At 41.4% G+C, this 22,193-nt stretch overlaps 2 protein-coding genes across 3 annotated transcripts in view; both read right to left on the bottom strand.

Moving 5' to 3' along the window:
• Nucleotides 1–9,779, bottom strand: part of KIF5C (kinesin family member 5C) — a 70,283-nt gene extending 60,504 nt beyond the window's left edge. Inside the window, exon 1 of the mRNA XM_081871395.1 lies at nt 9,076–9,779. Within this exon, the coding sequence (XP_081727521.1) occupies nt 9,076–9,201 (126 nt within the window). The 5' untranslated portion in view covers nt 9,202–9,779. The remainder of the gene's footprint in view (nt 1–9,075) is intronic.
• Nucleotides 9,780–15,977: 6,198 nt separating this feature from the next.
• Nucleotides 15,978–22,193, bottom strand: part of EPC2 (enhancer of polycomb homolog 2) — a 51,788-nt gene continuing 45,572 nt past the window's right edge. Inside the window, exons 11-14 of one of the 2 annotated variants that reach the window (XM_081871476.1) lie at nt 20,123–20,253; nt 18,843–18,999; nt 18,030–18,363; nt 15,978–17,234 (exon numbers count right to left, since the gene is read on the bottom strand). In XM_081871476.1, the coding sequence (XP_081727602.1) occupies nt 17,162–17,234; nt 18,030–18,363; nt 18,843–18,999; nt 20,123–20,253 (695 nt within the window). In that variant the 3' untranslated portion in view covers nt 15,978–17,161. Of the gene's footprint in view, nt 17,235–18,029; nt 18,364–18,842; nt 19,000–20,122; nt 20,260–22,193 lie in introns of both variants that reach the window. The other variant, XM_081871475.1, reaches the window with a different exon arrangement.

Here is a 22,193-nt window from a genome sequence, read left to right as displayed (position 1 = left end):
TGTTCACATAGGCTGTCTAAAATGACTAATTATCCTCCCACTTATAGCCAAGATCCAGATTTTGCCTCTAGTGTCCCAAGTAAAGATGTTGGCTAGTGTTTCTGGACCACAAGAGATCTAGTTGCTTCTAATGAACGTCATATAATCAGAATGACTTGACAAATGATCCTGACAAAAAGCCAGTCTGATGAAGGTGTGACCTCTGGTGATGCCAAAAGGATGCAGCAAACCAGAAAGAATGAAAAAGGGAAAGGAAAAACTTCAGTCTTGCAGACAAATAAATCCCTACCTGAAAAATGATATGATTAAGCTGCAGAGTACTTTCCATGTTATATCTTACCTAGCTGGGTCTTTGCACAGGCAAAGCAACACTCAACAAAACTGATAAAGCAAAAATACAATTTTATGTAAATAAAATTTGCTTCATTTTAAAACATCATATCCAGGATGGGAATTTTTGTTCATTTTCCGACATTAAGAGACCAATAATTTATAATAGATGTAGTTGCCAGTTACAGCGGTCAAATGTAATTTGAGGAATTGTTTATATCTTTGATAAAAGCACACAAAACAAATGTCACACTTCTCAATAATCAATGATCTCAGCAGATTCTTCTGAAATACTGTTCTCATGCTCCAATATGGTGTTCTTTTTTTTGCTTCTGTTCCATATTCTTGTACCAATGGAAATAAAATGTATATCTGTCCAATTACAGAGGGATGGGAGCAGGGGATTACCCTTTTATGCCTTTTTTTGCAAGGCCAAGCTCATTTTTCCTTAGTGCTGCTCTTCCCTCCACTTTTCAAAAACTACCATGCATAGAAACAGCATTTAACAATGTAAGATAAGTCGACACAGAGCAGAAAGACAAAAGTTAACCCAAAGCATTTGTGCTACTGGGTAAATGCAGGTACATCACATATATCAAGCTTATTATCATGGCAACAAAATGTCATGGTACAAAGTTTAGGCATTTCATTATTTTATAAAACTGAATAATTCAGGGATTTATTGGGCTACCAGTGTTGTTTTCATGATGGTTTCACAATCATTTGTCTTTTCATAGGCTATTATTTTACACAGTAATGGATAAATCTGTTGGCATCTGTCTGTCTCAAGAGACAATGGAGTGCGCCTCCAAGTCACTGGGGGTGAAGACAAACTGCTGCAATAGCAGCACCGAGGTGACCTCTCTGGGGCACAAGCCTGTTGTTGTTGTTTAGTCATTTAGTCATGTCCGACTCTTCGTGACCCCATGGACCAGAGCATGCCAGGCACTTCTGTCTTCCACTGCCTCCTGCAGTTTGGTCAAACTCATGCTGGTAGCTTCGAGAACACTGTCCAACCATCTCATCCTCTGTCGTCCCCTTCTCCTTGTGCCCTCCATCTTTCCCAACATCAGGGTCTTTTCCAGGGAGTCTTCTCTTCTCATGAGGTGGCCAAAGTATTGGAGCCTCAGCTTCACGATCTGTCCTTCTAGTGAGCACTCAGGGCTGATTTCCTTAAGAATGGATAGGTTTGATCTTCTTGCAGTCCACGGGACTCTCAAGAGTCTCCTCCAGCACCATAATTCAAAAGCATCAATTCTTCGGCGATCAGCCTTCTTTATGGTCCAGCTCTCACTTCCATACATCACTACTGGGAAAACCATAGCTTTAACTATACGGACCTTTATCGGCAAGGTGATGTCTCTACTTTTTAAGATGCTGTCTAGGTTTGTCATTGCTTTTCTCCCAAGAAGCAGGTGTCTTTTAATTTCTTGGCTGCTGTCACCATCTGCAGTGATCATGGAGCCCAAGAAAGTAAAATCTCTCACTGCCTCCATTTTTTCCCCTTCTATTTGCCAGGAGGTGATGGGACCAGTGGCCATGATCTTCGTTTGTTTTTTTATTTTGAGCTTCAGACCATATTTTGCGCTCTCCTCTTTCACCTTCATTAAAAGGTTCTTTAATTCCTCCTCACTTTCTGCCATCAATGTTGTGTCATCTGCATATCTGAGGTTGTTGATATTTATTCCAGCAATCTTAATTCTGATTTGGGATTCATCCAGTCCAGCCTTTCGCATGATGAATTCTGCATATAATTAAATAAGTAGGGAGACCATATACAGCCTTGTCGTACTCCTTTCCCAATTTTGAACCAATCAGTTGTTCCATATCCAGTTCTAACTGTAGCTTCTTGTCCCACACAGAGATTTCTCAGGAGACAGATGAGGTGATCAGGCACTCCCATTTCTTTAAGAACTTGCCATAGTTTGCTGTGGACCTTCCATTTTGGATGGCATTTCAGTTGGTCCCAGTAAAGGTACTGACTAACTTGATTTTGGAGTTTATTATATTTTAGTTGTTCTACAGGATTTTATATAATTTTAATGGTATGATTTAAGGGTGACACCAACATCATCCATATGTGAGTGGGACTGACTTATTGTACAAAAGTGCTTCCCCTTCTTCTCACCCTCCCCAATGCTGCCAGAATTTTTGGTGGGGAAGGGCACAAGGAAGTCCACTTGAATTTTACCCTAAATCTATGGTTATCTGCTTTGAACATCCAGGATGAAACATATGCTTACTCATTCAAAGACATTTTAATATTTTTTTAAAAAAACACACTGTTAAAAGCACCATTCAAACTATTTTCATGCTAAACAGTGCAAGAAATCAGGCAGAATAAACAATAAAATTCTGCTAATGAGCAGAAGAGCTTTACAACTTACTGTATTAAGAGTTGGGTTTTATTTGACTAATTAAATTGTTGTGTTTAAGTTGCTAACCATAGATTTAATACCAAAACAAACTTCTGAAATTTATTCCTGACACTGGGACATGAATTGTTGTGACAACTGTTTTTTCTAGGAAGCATACAATGGATGGCTGTCACAAAGTTATCCCTCTTTATTTGAGAACGTTCTTCTCAATCCCTGAGCAAAATGCCTTTATCTAGATTCTTTTATAATGATTTAAGGCACAAGTAAAATAAAAGTACTTCTAAATCACATTGATTTCAGTAGGACTATCCAATAGATACTTAAATCTCTCCCACTGAGATAAACAGGACTGGAAAAGTGCTTTACTTTGGCCAAAACATGCTTCTGTTTGCTCATGCAAACAAAAGGCCTGTCGTGGTGATCCAAGATCCCTGGGGTGCATTCTTTTTTTATTGACTTTAAACCAACAGGATGCAACAGGCAGCAGATCTGGATTGAAAAGAACTGATTGAAAAGCATGCACTTCATAGCCCACCAGAGGAGTCTATTGAACAGCTATGGTTTGTACTGCTTTCCAAACCTCAACACTGCCAGCACTGCAGAGGCACAAATGGTTTGCTGAGGTTTGTTTGTTTTTTAAAAATGCACAAATGTTGCTGTTTCCTTTCAGTTTTAAAGTCCATGTGCAAATTGGTGTGATGGGTTCTATCCCACCCAGTGTCAGGACACAGAACCAGCACAGCACTGGACTAAAGCATGCTTACCGCTATGGAATGACAAGAAATACTGGAAAAAGTAGAAAGTATCAGCTGTTGCACTAACAGCAGAGTAATTAGTCCAACTAATCACTGCAGTATTCAGCAGAGAGAGAAAGGAGACCTCAGCAATTACAGGAGGGCCATCGTACAACCTACATTTGTGCAGAATATTCATTTGCAAGCCAGAGTAAAGCATGCCTTTGATTGCAAGTTAACAATTGGCTGCAATCACTGTTACAATTTTTTTTAAGACAGCAATTTGGTGAAGTGGTGGAACAGTTTTCCTAGCTGTAAAATCAGGCAGGCAGGACATAGAGAGTTAGGCAACAAGTTCCCCCTGAAAAACACCAGCACCTATTAAATCTTGCAGATTTACGTGAGATGCAATAAATCCACTTAGCATGGTGAGCGTGGCCTGCCCATAAGAGAGTGTGATAAGTGGCCTGGCCAACCTTTCCGCTTTGAAGGTAGTCGTGTGGCAATCCTCTCCAGGTTCAGAGCTGGGAGAAAGGCTGGGAACTGCATGCCCAAGGAGAGGAGAAAAAGCAAGGTAGGTGAGGAAACATTGGTTGCCTAAGTCTAAAGATGCCCACAGTAGCTTCAGACAGGGCAGCACAAAAATGTGTACACCCTCATCTCCCAGTCTTTCCAGAGGAAAAAGTAGTGTGGGAAGTTGCTATGATTTTGGGGTTTGTCAGCAAGACCACCCAAAAACTACCGTATTTTTCATCCTATAGGGCGCACCGGCCCATAGGACGCACCTCGTTTTTTAGGGTGGGGAATGAATAAAAAAAAATTATTCCCCCCCCCCAGCCGCGGCTGCCACCCCAAGCCTTGCGCGCTCGGCGGGAGCTCCTGCCGGGCGCGCAAGGCTTGCAGACACTCGCCCAAAGCACGGGAAGCCCTCTGGAGGGCTCCGCGTGCTTCGGGCGGCAAGCTGCAGCTCCAAGCCTTGTGCGCCCGGCGGGAGCTCCTGCCGGGCGTGCAAGGCTTGCAGACACTCGCCCGAAGCATGGGGAGCCCTCCGGAGGGCTCCCTGTGCTTCGGGCAACAGGCTGCCGCCCCAAGCCTTGCGCGCTCGGTGGGAGCTCCTGCTGGGCGCGCAAGGCTTGCAGACACCCGCCCGAAGCACGGGGAGCCCTCCGGAGGGCTCCCTGTGCTTCGGGCAGTAGGCTGCCGCCCCAAGCCTCGCGCGCCCGGCGGGAGCTCCTGCTGGCCGCGCAAGGCTTGTAGACACTCGCCGGGGCTGCAGGCTGCTGCCAGCAAGCCTTGTGAGCCCGCAGGAACTCCCGCCGGGCTTGCAAGGCTTGCGGATAGCTTCCTGAAGCCTGGAGAGCGAGAGGAGTCAGTGCGCACTGATGCTTCTTGCTCTCCAGGCTTCAGCGAAAGCCTGCATTTGCTCCATAGGATGCACACACTTTTCCCCTTCATTTTTGGAGGGGAAAAAGTACGTCCTATGGGGCGAAAAATACGGTAACTGCTGACTACACACAATGCGAAACATCTCTAACCCTTCACATTTTGAACACAGGAATATAAAAAGGTTTTTGTTGTCAAGCTAATGTCAACACATTGGCATAAGTTGATAAGTGCATGAGTTATTCATGTAGCAAATGTAGTTGCAACTAAGTAATTTAAAGGTGCTAAAATTTGTAATCACTTACTGAGTTATTTTAGATAATTTCTCTTATGAAGTAAGCTAATTCCACAATATCACACACAGCCTGGCAAGAAGGAAGGAAGGAAAGATATTCAGCAAGCTAAATTTATGTTGAATCAGCTTTGCTTGATTCTGGTGCAAATATAAGGAGTTCAGTCTGTGGTGATGAAGAACACAGAAAATATTATCACCTGCAAAGTTTGCAGAGGAAAAAGAATCAAATCACTGTTGGTTTCCTCCACTTGCCTCGAGACAGCTTTACTGGCAAACACGTGAAGCAGGCTGTGATTGGCAATGTCTCCCCCAACTACACACAGCCAGGAATCTCCACCCACACAATCCCCCTAAAAGAGCCATAGAAGCCAGGAGAGCAAGAAAGTAGTGAAAGCTGTCCTGAAACAAATGGAAATTACACAACAAGAAAGGATTGGGAGGGTAGAGATTTCCAGTGGATTCCACCAAGCTTATTTATATTTGGTTTTAGGCAACTAAAAACAGCTAGCTTCAAAAGAGATGGTTTGTAACTAGAACACATTGGTACAGCTTCTTTCAACAAGCTAAAAATAAGGGATATGTTAATTTGTATGGGCAGGGTCCAACTAAGTTGTTCTGTGTGAAGGACAAGGTCTGCTTGTGTGATAGGACTTTTCCCTCCTCTCCTCCCCTCCTCCAAGAGTTCTTCCTGCACTCCCTAAATCTGGCCTGGAGAGATGGATGAACCCCCAGAACAGATTTGGGGGCAAACAGAGGAAAGACCTATTACACAAGCAGATCTTGTTCCCTGCACACATATCCCACTTATCGTGCTACATTGAATACCACCCTATAAAAATATATTCTCAAATTCATCATTGTGCTCTTTAAAAATGAAAGCAAAGCTGTACCAATGTGTTCTAGTAACAAACCATTTTTAAAAACAAACTAATTGAGCAAGGTTTTTTATTTTATACTTAGTGATAGAACTTTTAAGTATCCAAGGGCAAAACCAAATGCAATTAATAATATCACTGCTACATCCAGAACTACCAAGCATAAATAGCAAAACATAACGACACCTACAAACACTGTAATTATTGTTTGGCTAATTGCTCACTAATTCAAGTAAAAATTATCTAGCAGAGTACTGAAGTAAGCCTATTAGAATAATCATTCATTAGAACAAAGCCCTATAACCATTTCCCTGACAACATAAATATTACACCCACATACAAATATCTATTGCCATTTTGTTGTGGTTGATAGACCAGAAGTAGAAATGAACAGAGTTGGCTAGTGCTTAATTCATTACTAAAGTTTCCTAGTCCAGCTCTGATGTAACTCTGAAAACTGGGTGTGGGTGTACTGACAATTCAAAACAACAATTTCAGAGTCGGGGGCAAATTCTCATTGCAGAATAAAGAGAAGTAGATATCAAATAACCAGTAAAGATCAAATAACCAGACAGATTTCCTTTTGCTTTATCAACTGATAGTTGGTGGGTTTTTTAACTCCTCTTCTTAAAAAAAAAAAAATATTGTCCATTTATCAAATCTTATAGGAATGTTTACATTTTTAAAGACAAGAAAAACAAACCACTTCTTTAGACAACACGCAATTAATATTGCCACAGAATGTTCCAATGACAACAACCATACAATAAAAAACATAAAAATGTTAAAATCAGAATTCAGCTAACAATTACACATGCCAGGGGATTGTTCCTGGGACCCTGCCCTACACACTCACAAACCTGTTATGATAGAAGCACCAATCCATTACAATAGTCTCAGAGTTCAAGTACTTCTCACACTTCTGAACATAATCTGTCTTTGACAGTCACCTTCTCTCAGCCATCCCTACCTTCTTAAAGTTATTGTGAGACTCAAATGTCGTTTGTGGTCCAGAAGTAAAGGAGGGAGGATACAAGGGTAACAAAACCAAAGGTTGTTGAAGAAGCTGCCCACCAATGTTTTAGAAATGTAGCTTTCAACTCCTTTAATAAAATGCTTTCCACACTGACTTTGTCCACTGAAGAGTCCACCTATCTGTCGAGGACTCTTTGGTATATTCTGTGGTGCACACTCAGTTCACTGGGGTCCACAGCTGCACACCACCAGGAACTCCAGTAATGGGCAGACAAGCTGAAAGCTTTGTCTGCCATTACTGATCTTCTAATTAAACCAGCTTCCTTAGAACACATTTTGAAAATCTTAGCATGGAGGCAGAAGGTTGCCATTATTCAGGGGAATTCAGGTGGAAGGTTGCCATAGATTCATATTACAAGACTATTAGGTAATTCATATTGCAAGGAGAAAATTACCACAAATTGCCCTGAAGGCCAGATACCTCTGGAGTTGAGGTCAGATATATAGGCATCCTCTCCCCCACCCACACCAGCGCATCTAGGACAAAGGAAGAGCAAACGTCTCAACCAAAGCCAATATGATCCTGTAAGTGATAAGGAAAGGAACTCTTGTTAAGCGAAGGTTCTCTCTCTCTCTCTCTCCCTCCCTCCCCATAATGCAGCAAGAAGAGCAGGAAATGAACACAGCAGGCAACGATTGAGCATCTCTGGATGGAATACATAAATTTTGCTCTTGTCTGCAGAGACTGCAGCTTGGCATGCTTTTAACTCAGGGCTGCAAAAATGCATGAAAACACAAGCTGGGTTGGCAGAGGGGGTGGGAATTCCTCCACCTCTGTAATTCTCTCAGCAATTTCTTGCCACCTGTCAATCAGTCAAAGGCATCAGGAGGGAGCATGTGAGCATGCCCAGTGATCCAGATGACATCAGCTTGATCAATGCTGGGGATTGGAAGGCTGCAGCAGCAAGGAGGGAAGTGAGGCAGCTGGAAGAGTCAATTGGGGTTGACTCTATTCAGTTCCCCACCATTGCCCTCTGCTGCAGCTACGAAAACAAGGAACTCAGCCAAGCAGTACCTGGTTTTCCCCTGTAGAAAGCATCCAAAAAGGGTTGAAGGGGGGTGTTTTGTTGCAGGGCACTAACGTTTGGCAGATGTAGGAATTAAATGTAGTATCTGGCCTATAGGAGCAAAGGACGATAAATCAAGAAATGGGCACTTCAACAAAGCTAGACAAGGGAGTGAAACATTAAATAAATAAATGCTTGCATTTCATGCCTTTTCTGCACCACCATTCGCAGTTACTTTCTCTAGACCTATTTATGCCTATCTGTCAACTGAAGGCAACTATGCCATGCATCTGCCAACGTGGGCTCTCAGCCCACAAAAGACTCACGCCGCAATAAATGTCAGGCTTTCGAAAAGGTTACCGCAAGACACTTGGCTGTGCCATCCCCTTATGCTTACTCACATGAGATGGCTTGAAATGTTGCATCCCCCAAAGGAGGGGGGGGGAGAATGCTACCACCAAACACCTATATTACGTGACACCCCCCCCCAACAAAACCTACCCACACCCTTTGGGTATCTATTCCAGCTAAAGAGATGGAGAAGAGGCATTCTCCTTTGGGACCCCCAAGCTGATCTCCAAGTCTGAGGAGTAAGGGAGGAAGCCACCCAGGCGAGGCGCGACCTTTCCTCCCACGGCAAGTGACTGGAAGGGGTTTCCCAACCTCATCCCCGCACCAGGAGCTCAAGGTGAATGCGAAGAGCCTGGATGGGAAAGCCACCCTGCACCCCGAAACGCGAGCGCACCGTCGCTCCAGGACAGAAGCCAAGGTTGGGAACAATGGGCGGAGGAAGAAGGAGCACAACAATGCAGTGCGAAGGCACGCCAGGCAGGGGGCCCGGCAATGTTGGCCAGCGGGAGGAAATTGGCGGGTCTCTCTCTCTCTCTCTCTCTGCACGTTGCGGCAGGAGGCGAGGGAAGGTCCTGAGGCGAAGGGGGGAGGAGGGCAAAATGAAGGCAACTCCCTCGCCCGCCACCCTCACCAAAACACCACCACCCGAAAAGCCACCCCAAGCAAGGCGGCGACGAGGAAGCTTACCCCGACCACGACCGTCTCCTCGCCTTTGAATTTGGGGATGAATTTGTCCCCGCGGAGGATCTCGGCTTCGTTGAGGGGCCGGAACCGGCACATCACTTTGATGCTGCATTCGGCTGGGTCCGCCATCTCGGCGCCTTGACCTACGGCGCGTGGCGAGGACGGCCCGCTCCTTTGCCCCCCTCCCCGGCTTCTCGTTTCTTTTTTTTGGGGGGGGGAGGCGGGGGTGGTGGTGTTCAAGCTGCAGGGGAAGGAGTCCGGCCCGGTCAGGAGAGGCGGCGGCGGCGGCGGCGGCAACGAGGCATGCCCGGTTGCCTCACACGACGGCGGGCGAGCGCCAGCAACTTACTTAGGCAGGAGAATAAATAAAAGGGCGGGAATGGCCTGAGGTGAGGTGAGGTGGGGTGGGGGGCGCCAGCCTCAGCCCCTCGAGGGCTTCTTCAGAGGGGGGCAGCCGGTGCCGGGAAAGAAAAACATCCAACTACAGGAATGCATATGGTCATTTGAAGCCTTTTTATAAAAAAAAATAATAATAATGAAGCCGGGTCCTTTGCTCTCCACGCCGCCCCACTTCCTGCCCACTCAAACGCCGGAGCCGCTTGCTAGCTTTGCAAGCTCTGCTGCTGCTGCTGCTGCTGCCGCCGCCACCATCCTGCATCCCCGCCAGCAAACCACCTTCTCCCTCTCCCTCTCTCTCTTCCCCCACCCTCAAGGGCTTTGTGACTTCACTGCATTACATCAACCCCTCCCAAAGCTCACGGGCTGGAGGGGGAGAAGTTCCTGGCGCATCCTGGGAGTTGTAGTTCTTGTAACGACAGGTGGGGAGAGCGGGGGGACCGGAGAGACCAGGCGAGAAGGAATGGGAGGAGAGGTGGTTTTCCTCTCTCCCCACCACGAACTCCCCCCCCCCTTCTCCTAACGTTTTGCCCTATTTTGGCACCTGAAGGACTTCTAACTAATACAAATAGAAAATATATTTCCAATTAACAAGCAGAATGGCACAATGTTAGCATGTATAAAGCCTGAAATCACCCGTCAGACTGAAAATCAGACGCCTCCTGCCTAAAAGAGAAGGTTGCAGTTCTTCCTCAAATCTCGTACACAATCCCATCCCACAGTCCCAATATCTTTAAGCATACTAGTTTTAGAGTGCCTTGCTTGAAACAACTTGTGAAAGTAATATTATCTGCCGAGGATGATATTATTATTACTGTATTATTATATGCTTTTTTTCTATTAAAAAAAAATGTTTAGGGGTATTCTCATTTTCCTACTCATACTGAAATATTGCCCTTCAATGAGGCCAAACTTAGATTCACAAAAAGTTTAGGGGTATGCGTATCCCCCGTACCCCCAGAAAAAAGCACTGATGATTATTATTATTATCCCTTTCTGAGATCTTCCTGATGTTGCCTCTTCTCATTTTAATTTACTTAATTTAAAAATCCTGCTCTCCATCACTGGCTCATTGGGTGGTGTTGGTACATTACTCTGGTAATCCTTTCAATCAGACGGGTACCCAACTATCCATGACTTCTCAGGAACCATCTGAATATTACAAAATTTAAAATATGTATATTAATAATTAAATATTTGACTTGCCTCCTCACAAGTCTTTCCAATAGGGTTGCTTCCCTTTTGCTTTTCTCGCAGCTTCATGGATTCTTGCTTTGTCAACAAAGCACTACTTCACTGCTACTTAGAAAAAGTTAATGGAACATGTTTCCAAGATAACGTTGCTTGCACCAGCTCAAGCAAATCATAATTTTATGGTGGTTCCAGGCTTCAGTGCACATGTAGTTTAAAAAAAAGTTTTTGCTCACTGTCCTTTGCCTTATGTTGGTATTTCCCATTCATGTTACAGTGTTTAATGATCAGTGCACACCTATTATAGATCTGTCCCTCCTTTGTGAGGCCTTTCTGAGCTTTAGTAGTAATTGATAGGCAATATTTATGCGAAGTATATTACCTGGTTCTGTTAGTGTAGACAAGGCTGCTACTTAATGTTGCCTCTCCTCTGCCATGTTCCCACTGCACTCAAGATTATTTCATTGTTATTCAGCCTTCCCACCAATGAGCTCAGAGAAGCATGCACCAAACTCATATTGTATACACTGTTCTATATTATTGAATCAATGCAGTACATAAATTGTCAGGTTGCCCCTGTGCAACAACTCATGCACCCAATCCTTTTGGATTGCACAGTGCACACCAAGATTGATCTGACTAGCCGTTAACCCAAATACCTTCCAACAAATATTTGTTCCATTATGATCAATGAGACCCAAAAATGTGTTTAGAATTGGGGCGCTTTGTAAGACCTTATATTAAGCTGCCATCCTGAGCACAAAGCAGGAGCCTAGCATGAAAAAATAATTTCTATGGTTCTTGCTTTGTGCTCAGGATGCTAGCTTAATATAAGGTATAGTAACCTTCTTGAAAAAGTACCAAATGAATGGATCAGGCTATACATGCTTACATTGAACTTAGCAAGGTTTATTTCTGCGTATATCTGCATAAGTTCAAACTATAAATGTCTTACATCATTTTCAGCCATATATATATATGAGCTGTTCAGATAGTTATTTCCATTATCTATGGAGGATTCATATTTATATATCTGATCCTTTATTCTTAGGTCACCTCCTTATATTGTGCTTTCTGCAGCCTTGTTTTCATGAAGACAAGACTTTATACCTTTTCACTAATAATTTAAAGATTGTACTTCATAATAATTCCCAGTATTCATCAGAGATCCTGGGTTTTAAAGCATTGGTTTGAAAGAATTATCCATTGAGCAAGAAGTCCTCCTTGCAAGTTCTAGATGAGCAGACTATCTGTAGCTACTAATTGCTGGAGGAAAGGCACTCCATATTCTTAGATTGGTGCCCTAATTTCCATCACCCCAAGCTGCACAGAAAAACAATCTAGCCAATGGGTAGATTGGGAAATCTATTACACAGGAAAGTGTAAAGCTGAGTGCTTAAAGAGGAGTGCTGCCTAAAATCTTTTAACTGTGGCGAAGTAACCCACCATGTAAGCCTAAAGAGTAGATGTTTTAGGATCCCCAGAATGGGATAGACAGATTTTGAAAGCTATACAGTATTCCAACTTACTTCTAAAGGACTATTGATACCTGGAAAAATATACTCAAATAGAACTTAGCCGTATCTATTCATTTACAATCTGAATTCATACATTGTATTCTAGAGAAATCTGAGACTTGAAACTAGGTCCTAGGGCTTCATTCTGGCTCAAACCAGGAATATTTTCATTTGTTTAGCATCTTTGTCCGATATCTGCTACATATTATTAATGCAGGAAGTTTTATGGAGAAAACAACAAACAACCTGTGCACAGACGATCCAGGCAACCATTGTAATGTTTTATAAAAACTATGTATCAAATCCCTGGGAAGAAGTTAGCTGTGGCTTCTTGCCAGATTGTGTTGCAAAACCATCACATGGCGATAATGCAGTGCAACAGTGTCAACATGAAAGTGTCATGTCTTGCATAAAACGTTTTCTATGTAGACAAGTTTGTCATATGACAAGTGGTTGTTACTTCACAGATCACAGAGCTGTTTTGACCAGAATGAATAGTTTATAATACTAAATTACAGAATGTATTGTTATTAGTATAGTTTGATTGCCACTAAAGGATGGCTATCAATATGAAAGGTGATTTGTAGATTGATAAGTACACATACATTGAGGCAGGCAAGTTGTCACAGTTCTTAACATAGTGGTAGTCAATGTTTTGTTTCTGCTCAAAGGCAAACAGTCAATCCATTACATTTTGACCTGGACCACGTGTTCCTTAATAATTTATAAACATTAAAGAACAAAACACAGCATTCTGAGGGATTACTTTAAATAACCTCAATGTTTTCTGGTTCATTTGCTAATTAATCCCCAGAATATTGAATTGCATTCCTGACTTCACTCCCCTCTAGGTTTATTCTTCCCATTTGAGCTCACTCTTGGCCTTTTTACCGGCTGCATAAAATCAGTAGAAAGGTTTCAATGCAGCAATGACAACATTCCAACTAATGGTGAATTTGGGTGATCAAGTGCCTAAAAGTCTGGAAGTAAAACAAAGGCTGCTCAAAAAGTGGCTATTACATATTCAGGGTCCTTCCTGAATATAAATTTGCAAATTAAAAGCCCTTTAGCGGTATGTAGCATGGTGGGACAAAGTTAGAGGTTTGGAACACAATACCAACATTTTGTAATCCACTAACTAGTACTAGTACATGAACCCAAGTCACTCAGCTGTTGGCTCCACATCTTAGGTACTGCTGTGCTAATTGGCAATTCTAACTGGCGAATTTCCCTACTCAAACTCTGAGCAGCGTGGGATATTTCTTCTCTTACAGTGGCAGCAGTCTTCTTGGTACTAATAAAATGTATGAGCAGAGCCCCTCCTCAAATGTTGCAGAGTACCACCCTTGGTGTGCATGTTACCTAACTGTGGAAGAAGTGGCTGAATAAAATGAAAGCATATTAACAGGAGTCTCTCTGCTATAATTTTCTAAAAAGCACAACCTCTCTGCATGGAAGTAAGTAAGAGCATGAAACTTCTGCATACAGTTGAGTGCTTGGCCGGGGAGAACTGAGGGGCCAAATTTGAATGTCCTTTGCTGCAACATGAAAGCCATAGGGGTTGTTCAACAGGGAATCCAAACCACCCTTACTTTTTATCTGATGTATTAACGACTGACTATATTGCAGGGCTGAGCTACTCTCTCTCAGCACAGACCTTCAACCAGTAACAGGAATTGATTGAATTACACTGCAGGGTTGTTGCGTATCAGTCCAATCTGCAGCATAGAGTGCAGATTACTGAACTCACCCAGTTAACTCCAACCTCAACTTAAGCACATGGAACAGAAATCTAATACTTCTGCACAATACTGCCCAATTGTTGCAAACAACGTATCAATGGGAACCCTTCCCAACTCCCAAATGCATCTGCTTTGGAATTGGCATTAGTAGGATTATTATTTTTTAAAAGAAAAGTTTAATACATTTAAAATTTAGAAAAATAATCTTCCTTCATACCACCTTTTGTTTTTGGTTTTTTTGGTGTGTGTGTGTGTGTGGTACAAACATATTGGTGCCCGGTCTAATTAAAATATTGGATTTCTCCATTAATTTATGCTCTTGCATCGCTGGGAGCATCTAAAAATAGCTTGGTCAGAGAAAACTAGGAAACGAACAACCCAGGCAAGGAGTTTTCTTTGTACTCTTTTAGCACTATGTAGGTCTTTTTCCAGTCTTCCTTTTCAACTGCTTCATTCAATTTCCCTTCCACCTGGTTGCCAATTTTTTTTCATTCAGTTGCTCAGCACTCCATGCCATCCCCCGCCCCTTAGTTTTTGCCTTTTTTCTGTTTCTGCAAACCTCAATGTTCCCCTAATCTGCAGGTACCTGTGTACAGGTGCTGCCACGTTGTCTACATAACAGTTGGCATTCTCCCCTGAAGTTGCGAAATAGAGCGTATGATTTGAAAGTGATGCAAATCCTGCTACTAAACAGGATGGTTACCAGAAAAGCACCTTGAAGCTGGACTTATGTGCCATCATTTCTCCCTTTGCCCACAGAGTATTAACCAAAATTCCAGATATATTTGAATTCTTGGTTCTTTCTTTAGCAGTGCTTCTTCAGACTGATAAAATGAAGGAAAAGCAGACCTCAATATACCAGTTTTTCATGGCTTGAACTGCGGTTAGATGTTTTATTTGGAAGACATGAGGAGCCACGTTCAGTACTTCTGTAGGTTCTTCAGGACAATTTAACTGACTCCCTATATTTTGCTAACAAACAATATCCTATACCCGATATCCAATATTTAGACTGGCTCAATAGTATGTATGGAGCCATCAAGCACGAGTCACCTATTCATTAACTTCTTACCTTTTTTCACAACCAAATCTTCACAAAGCATGAGGAAGGGTAACATATATGCTGAAAATTCTTCTGAGAAAAAGCCATTCAAATCCTTTTTTTCCTTCTCTGCAATGTTTTAAAAACTCCAGGAGTTCATTAGTTGCCAAGAGGGGGAATGTCCTCTGGCTCTCTCCTACTTTTAGACAATCTGAAAACTCTGGCAGCAAAGAAGCAAAGAGGCTCAATGCATTTTACTTTAGAACAGATAATGATTCTTTATATAATAACTGATGGAAGTATATTAATAACATGGTATACACACATGATTTATACTTTTTTTTAAAAAAAAAGAGGCACAACATAAAACCATGTAATATAATATAATAAAACCTAAAGGCAGCCTAATTCAGATGTCACTTGTTACTTTAAATATGTTCAGTCTCACTTCAAAAATATAAATTCAGAAACAATTAAAATTAGAGAAGCATTTTGTCGTTTTCTTTGCCACATACATAATTCGAGTAGTAAATTTCTATTTAGATGATTCTGCAAAAGCAGGTGCAGCATAAGTTACAGCTATGAGGTAGGGATTACTTGTGCAATATGCACTAATGTACATCGATACAAATGAAGGAAAACTTGCCCCTTTAAACAGATTCAAGCCCCAATGAAGAGATTGGCACATGCTGCCGTGTGTTGCCCACACAGTTCTGCACATGCCCAGTGTTTACCACAGTCTACCAAGTTGACTTTTACAGCACTATTTGTTCAATGATGTCTACACGGTACCAGTCCAATGTTGGGATTCACACGTGCAGCCTTGAGTGCTGGATGCAGAGATCCAGCTCCATGCAGCAACCTTCTGCACATGCACTCCATGATCCAGCCAGTCATGCGCCTCGAGAAGCTTCTATGTGTTGCTGGATGGAGGTGCAAGTGTACATGCTCAACCTCGGAATATGATATGCAAACTGTTCTCCGCATTGTGAAATAAATACGTATGCAAGGTGCCCATGTTTTGATATGTATTTTTATTTCCCTGCAGTTTTCACTTATCAAGAACAAGTAACAGGGAAAGTTGTCTGAACTAGTGCATAAACAAACATTCTGAAACACCACTACACGTATCTAATTTACAAGAACCGTATAAAAAAAGTCACTAAAACACTACACTACGAAGGTGTCCAACGCTTACAGTCAGACTTTTTCCAACCCGTTACTTGCCTTGTAGCCACAGGAAAACTCTCCAAAATTGAAAGACAATCTGCCACAACCCTCCCCCCTCCCCCATCACCTGGGATGGCTCGATATCTAGACATCCAATAATTATTGCAATGATATATAATGCAATACATACCTGGTAAAATATCATTTATGTGGTGTGTTACAGTTAAAAGCCGGTTAAATTATGCAGACTTCAGATAAAATATAATCAGTTGAAAATTTTCTTCATATCTGCACAGTTTAATATGTGCTAGATGCATAATTTTTTACTAGTCAGGTTTTCTGTGTAATTATTTTTTATAAACTGGTATTATAAATAGAAATATACATTCAAAATATATGGAAAAGTGGGTTACTACATTAAATTTGCATGTATCGATCCATCCCTTTCCCCTGCACAGTAATAGAAAATACTATTTTGCCTTGAACTTCATATTTGACAGTGAAATGCCACTAAAGTATTTACCAAAAAGTCCATCTAAAATTGTGAAACAAAATGAACCAAGTGAAAACTTTACATTTTCTTTAGAAAAAAATTACAAGAATTTTTCCTAGCTATGAATCTTTTAACTTTTTTTTTAGACACAAAGTTGGATTTATTTTTACAAGATACAAAATGTAAACATGGCAAAATAAATAGTTAAAACAAGTGATGCAGGATCCCATTTCATGCTCATGATCCCATTAAAGAATTATTTTTAAATCCATTCAGTTGCAAATTCAAGTGCAAAAGCATGATGATGAATATCTACTATTCAAGTAACAGAAATAATATTGATGATACAAATAAACTATTTTACAAGGTAGTGATTTTCCCAATTTTACAAAATGTACATTATATATCGACTTAATATACGATATGATAGTCCATTTAGGTCCATTTTAATTCCCTGTGATCCACAGGGTGTTGTTTTGCATTCAGCTGGAATATAAATGACTACACCATTAGCACAGGTTGAGCCACTGCTTTGAGGTTATGTCACCTCCATTGCTACTGTCGTCTCTGCTATTCCATTCAACCCCAATCGTTCTGGTTCATGGTTCTCTCTGAAAATGTGTTTATAAAAGGAAAATAGTTAATTTCTCAATATTTGGCAAATTAATTATCTTAAGTGTTTTTTCCACATTTGTTGTGGATAAATAATAAACATAAACACAAATTAAATTAACTGAAAATCTTACTGTTTATTTTCCAGATTTTTAAAATGAAAAACTTACCTATTGGATGTTATTTAAAAGTTCATCAAAGTTCTATTTAGTTGAAATGAATCTTATCACATGAAAACTCACAGTACAATTCTATCCAGGTTTACTCAGAAGTCACAGAAATAGGACTTATCAGAGATAAATGGACATAAGATCGCAGCCTCAATATTTTCACCAAGCAGTCTAAGTTTCTCCCACAGTAATATTTCCAAAAAAGTTTTCTTCTGATTATAGGCGATTATTTAACTGAAAATCAGGATTGTGGGTACATTCAGTTCCAGGAGCATACAATGTGAAACTGAAAACAGAATTCAGTTTACTGAAGGGGAAAATAAAAGGCACGAATGGTAATGTGTGGATTTTCAGATTTTTCCTGAAACTTCAGAAGGTGGTGTGTTGACTGAATAAACTTTACAGTCACTGGGGGTGGAGCTTCATAGCTCCCTTCACCTCCCCGTGACCATCAAAACCAGAACAAATTAGCTCAGAATATAATTAAAATTATACTTTTGTAGGATGTGATCTGGGATCAATTCAATTTTATGTTAAAAATAAAAAGCAGAGGTGGCCACATTAAAATCCTGGTCTGAATCATTGTCTGTCTGTCTGTCTCTTTCTCTGTTTATATATACTCACCTTGCTATGCTGCTGATGGCGCTACTAGGAGTCACCTTTGGCACTCTGTCCATACTGGCAGCAACTGTGGCAAGTTTTAAGGCAGTTGGCGATGGTGCTGAAGTCCTTGTATTGATATGTACATTGACTGGAGAAACAACACTGACATTGTTGAGGTGCACTGCGTTGGTGAGACAAGAATTGTTCATGGGAAGCGTTTGAGGGCTGTTTGTGCACAATGCTGGGATTAAGTGGTTTGTGGTGGTGTGGCCAACTGTCCTTACAAGTTGTACAGTTGAGATCCCTGGGCTAGATGACAGAGCCATGTTGGTGGAGTACAGAGTTTTTGACGTTGCTGTTCAAAACAAACAGACAAACACACATATACAGTAAGATTTCCAGGAATAAACAATAACACGTTCAAGAAAATCGAGGTCATTGTGAAGCTAATCTAGAACTAAACACCAGAACTCTTTTGCTTAACCCTCCAAAGCCTGTAAAAATTTAAAATGGTAAAGGAGGTTTAAGCTGAGGATAAGATCTGCCAAACTGCTTTGAAAGGGCTTGCACAGTTGAGTGCAGATAGTAAGAAGAATCAAAGCACTAGTGGGCACACATAGGCAGCAACTCACTTCTCTAAAGTGTGGCTGAAACAAAACACACAGTGAAAGTATGACCTTGCCCATTTGATAAAACAAATTTACTCTCCAATGAACAAATTCTCATTTATTTCCTAGGTTTGTTTCCAAACCATCATTTGATTTCACTAAAAATAAGCATCAAGCAGTTTGTTGCAAATCTTACTTGATTGAAGAACAAAAAAGAAATCCATACCTGTGGGCTGAACAACACCATTTATATTGTGGCTAGCACTCTGTTCCTTTGTCACCTCACTGCGACTGGGAGCAGGTGCACTCACCACTGCAGATGCAGCAAAATGGGCGCTGGCTGAGTCAAGCGTTTTTGACATACAGTCGGAGGTGCTTGAGCCCTAGGGAATTTGCACAAAACAATTATTGTTAATTATGGACTAATAAGGAGATGCTGGTGCATTAGCTCAGTGTGCGTCTCATAACAGGCAGGGAAAGTCAAAATATGATTCCAACTCAGTGTTATTACCTTTCAATATCATACCCCAGAGTCAAGAGACCATAAATCTTTGCCTTTCACCCTATACCTCTATTAGCTCAAAATTCTGTCGATCCGTTCTGAAACTATAAAGAGTTCCCTTGGATGTCAACACCTCCACACCCCAAACAGTAGCAGTTACTGCTACATCAGATACTGCTTGCCAAGAGCTACAGAAGACATTAAGTGGTGGGGTGGTTGTGGCTTCAATGATAATGTGCAGTGTTCTGCATGAGATTATTCTTAAGAATTCACAATTCCAAATAATTTTCAGCAATAGTGTAATAATTTCCAAACAAAAAATATGGGTGGGCTTACTTATTTTGAGTGTATAATGTGAGTCACTTATTATTTAAGATATAAAAATGTTCTTAAAAACTCATTCACAGGAACAAAAAAATATGAGGGGTGAAATCAACTAAGCATTTCTTAGTCCAATTTTTACTGATTTCAAATGCTCCTGTTTGCTGAATCACATTTTAAAATAATCTGTTTCCTTTAAGTAGGTATTTCTGCTACCTAGACCTACAAGCAGAACAACAGTAAAGCTGACCCATACTTTTGATATAGACAGCCATCATGACATTGGCAGAACTTTTTTTTGTTTTTGTTGTCTACGTATGTGACTGTCCAGTTCAAACAATACATTTGTCTGTGTGTATATGTGCATGTATACCTAGAGCAGGGATAACCAATTAGGTGTCCTCCAGAAGTTGTTGGACTCCAGTTCCCATCAGCCCCAGCCCCATGAAAGATTCCAACAGCATCTGAAGGGCACTACTTTGGCTATCCCTGACCTAGAGGAAGGTCAGTTCAGGGATGACCATATGAAAAAAAGTGCAGCGTGAACCAGTTTTAAAGGAAGCAGCTCAATTCCTTTTGGGGGTGGGTAGTTTTATTCTCTCTCTATCTCTCTGAGCAGGGATAACTGCTGTTAGAATCATGTTTATAATAGAAGAAAAACATTTTCCAGAACAGAATATTACCTGTGCTTTTGGATGCGTCTGTTGGGAGGAATGCTGAGTCTGCTGTTTCTGCTGAAGTTGAGCAAGTTGCTGTCTTTGCATTTGAACTAACTGCTGTTGATGTGTTTGAAATTGTTCTTCTGTAATACCCCCTGTTACTGCAGAAAAGGAGGAGATTATGCTTAAATTTCCTCAAAGAATCTGGAAGAACACAATTCTCATAGCAAACTTTAATGAATATGAAAACAGGAGAAAAAGCAACAGATTTATAAAAATCAGTTAAGCAATGTACAGAAGCTTCAGTAAATGCTTTTAATCTTGTGCCCTTTACTGGTTTCTGTTTCGTCTGATGACTACCTGCTGGATCACAACATTGAACAGTGATTTATAGTATCTAAATATAGATGCTATGGAAGAATTCCTTGTCTAATGAAAACCCTTTGAAAATGTGTTATGATTTGAGGTAAGTTACTTAATATTTAAAATGCCACCAGAAATGAACTCCTTTCACAGGTACTGCAAATAATTTCTCAAGTAGTCATCAATTAACAGGTTCTGTAATATTCCAAGAATCAATGAGTTTCCTGAGCAAATGTTGCCTTTTCCTTGGAATGTTGAGAATGACTTGTCTCTGTGTTTGGAAAACTCAAAATATCTTGCTAGAAATGACTTACTAATGAAGCGAGTCACTAGCATAGTTGCTCAATGAAGGCTAGCAAAATGATGGGTAGGGCTGTTTCAGGTCAACAGATTCCCATGACAAAAGGGAAAACTTGATGCATCCCATCCCATACACTAAAAGGCAGTTACTACACAGGTATTACCGTATTTTTCGCTCTATAACACGCACCTGACCATAACACGCACATCGTTTTTAGAGGAGGAAAACAAGGGAAAAAACATTCTGAATGAAACAGTGGATGTATCATTTTTGTGCTTCATGCTGTGGCCACAGACATGTGATCTGATGGTGAATTTGGGGTGACCCAATGCAAAAATCCTGAGAATCCCTGTGCATCCATGCTTTTTAACCACGTTTTTGCACCATTGCAGCCCCAGGCAACAGTGGGTGCGTGATTTTGGGGGGCAGGCTGTAGCCATGGACATGCTATGTGCTCTGATGGTGAATTTGGGCTGACCCAATGCAAAGATCCTGAGGATCCATGTGGATCCATGTTTTGTAACCACGTTTTTGCACCACTGCAGCCCCAGGCAACAGTGGGTGCGTGATTTCTGGGGTGCAGGCTGTAGCCATGGACATGCTATGTGATCTGATGGTGAATTTGGGGTGACCCAATGCAAAGATCCTGAGGATCCATGTGGATCCATGCTTTTTAACCACATTTTAAGTGGGGAGGGAAGGAAAAACACAGAACGGACAAGGAGCACGAGAGGGGTGTGCAGAGAAGCAGCTGGCTAAGAATGCAGGAGAGGGGTATAACGGGAGGAAAGGAAGGCAAAAGTTTTCCCTCACCTACCCACCCAAGCCAGCCAGGGGAGGGGCTTTCCCTGCTCTTTGTTCCGTTTGAGCAAACACAGCAAGGAAACAGAGATGGGTGGGCAGTAAGACCCTGAGGCAGAATGCAGGAAAGCAGCCACTTCCTCTTTTCAGGTTTCCCTTCTCCGAGACCGCGATTTGATTTTTTTTGCCTCCCCTCGCGCCATTTGGCTCCAGGGACCACACATTCGCTCAATAACACGCACAGACATTTCCCCTTCCTTTTTAGGAGAAAAAATCTGCGTGTTATAGAAGGAAAAATACGGTACTTCTTTGTAGATGAAAATAGCCGTACTGTTTATCATCATTTAATATTTATGAAAGTGACTAAAATATACTAGTGTTACAAAGGATGAATGCACATGCTTTCCTAGTTGCAATTTATGATGATAACACGAAAAGCATGCCTTCCAATGTTTTATGGTGGCTTGTGGTCGTCTCATTATTCAAATTCATTGCAACCTAGTGTGAGTAATTCATGGTCCAATTAGTGACCAAGTTGAAGCTGAAGTAGCAAAAAAGTTTATAAAGCATTCATGAAATTTTATACTACACCCCAAAATATTTTGTGCTATGGGTGCAAGCAAATGGGAA

The sequence above is a fragment of the Podarcis erhardii genome (genome assembly GCF_964252035.2).
Source record: "Podarcis erhardii genome assembly, chromosome: 1".
Lineage (NCBI taxonomy): Eukaryota > Metazoa > Chordata > Lepidosauria > Squamata > Lacertidae > Podarcis > Podarcis erhardii.
This window is presented reverse-complemented; position numbering and strand designations above follow the sequence as displayed.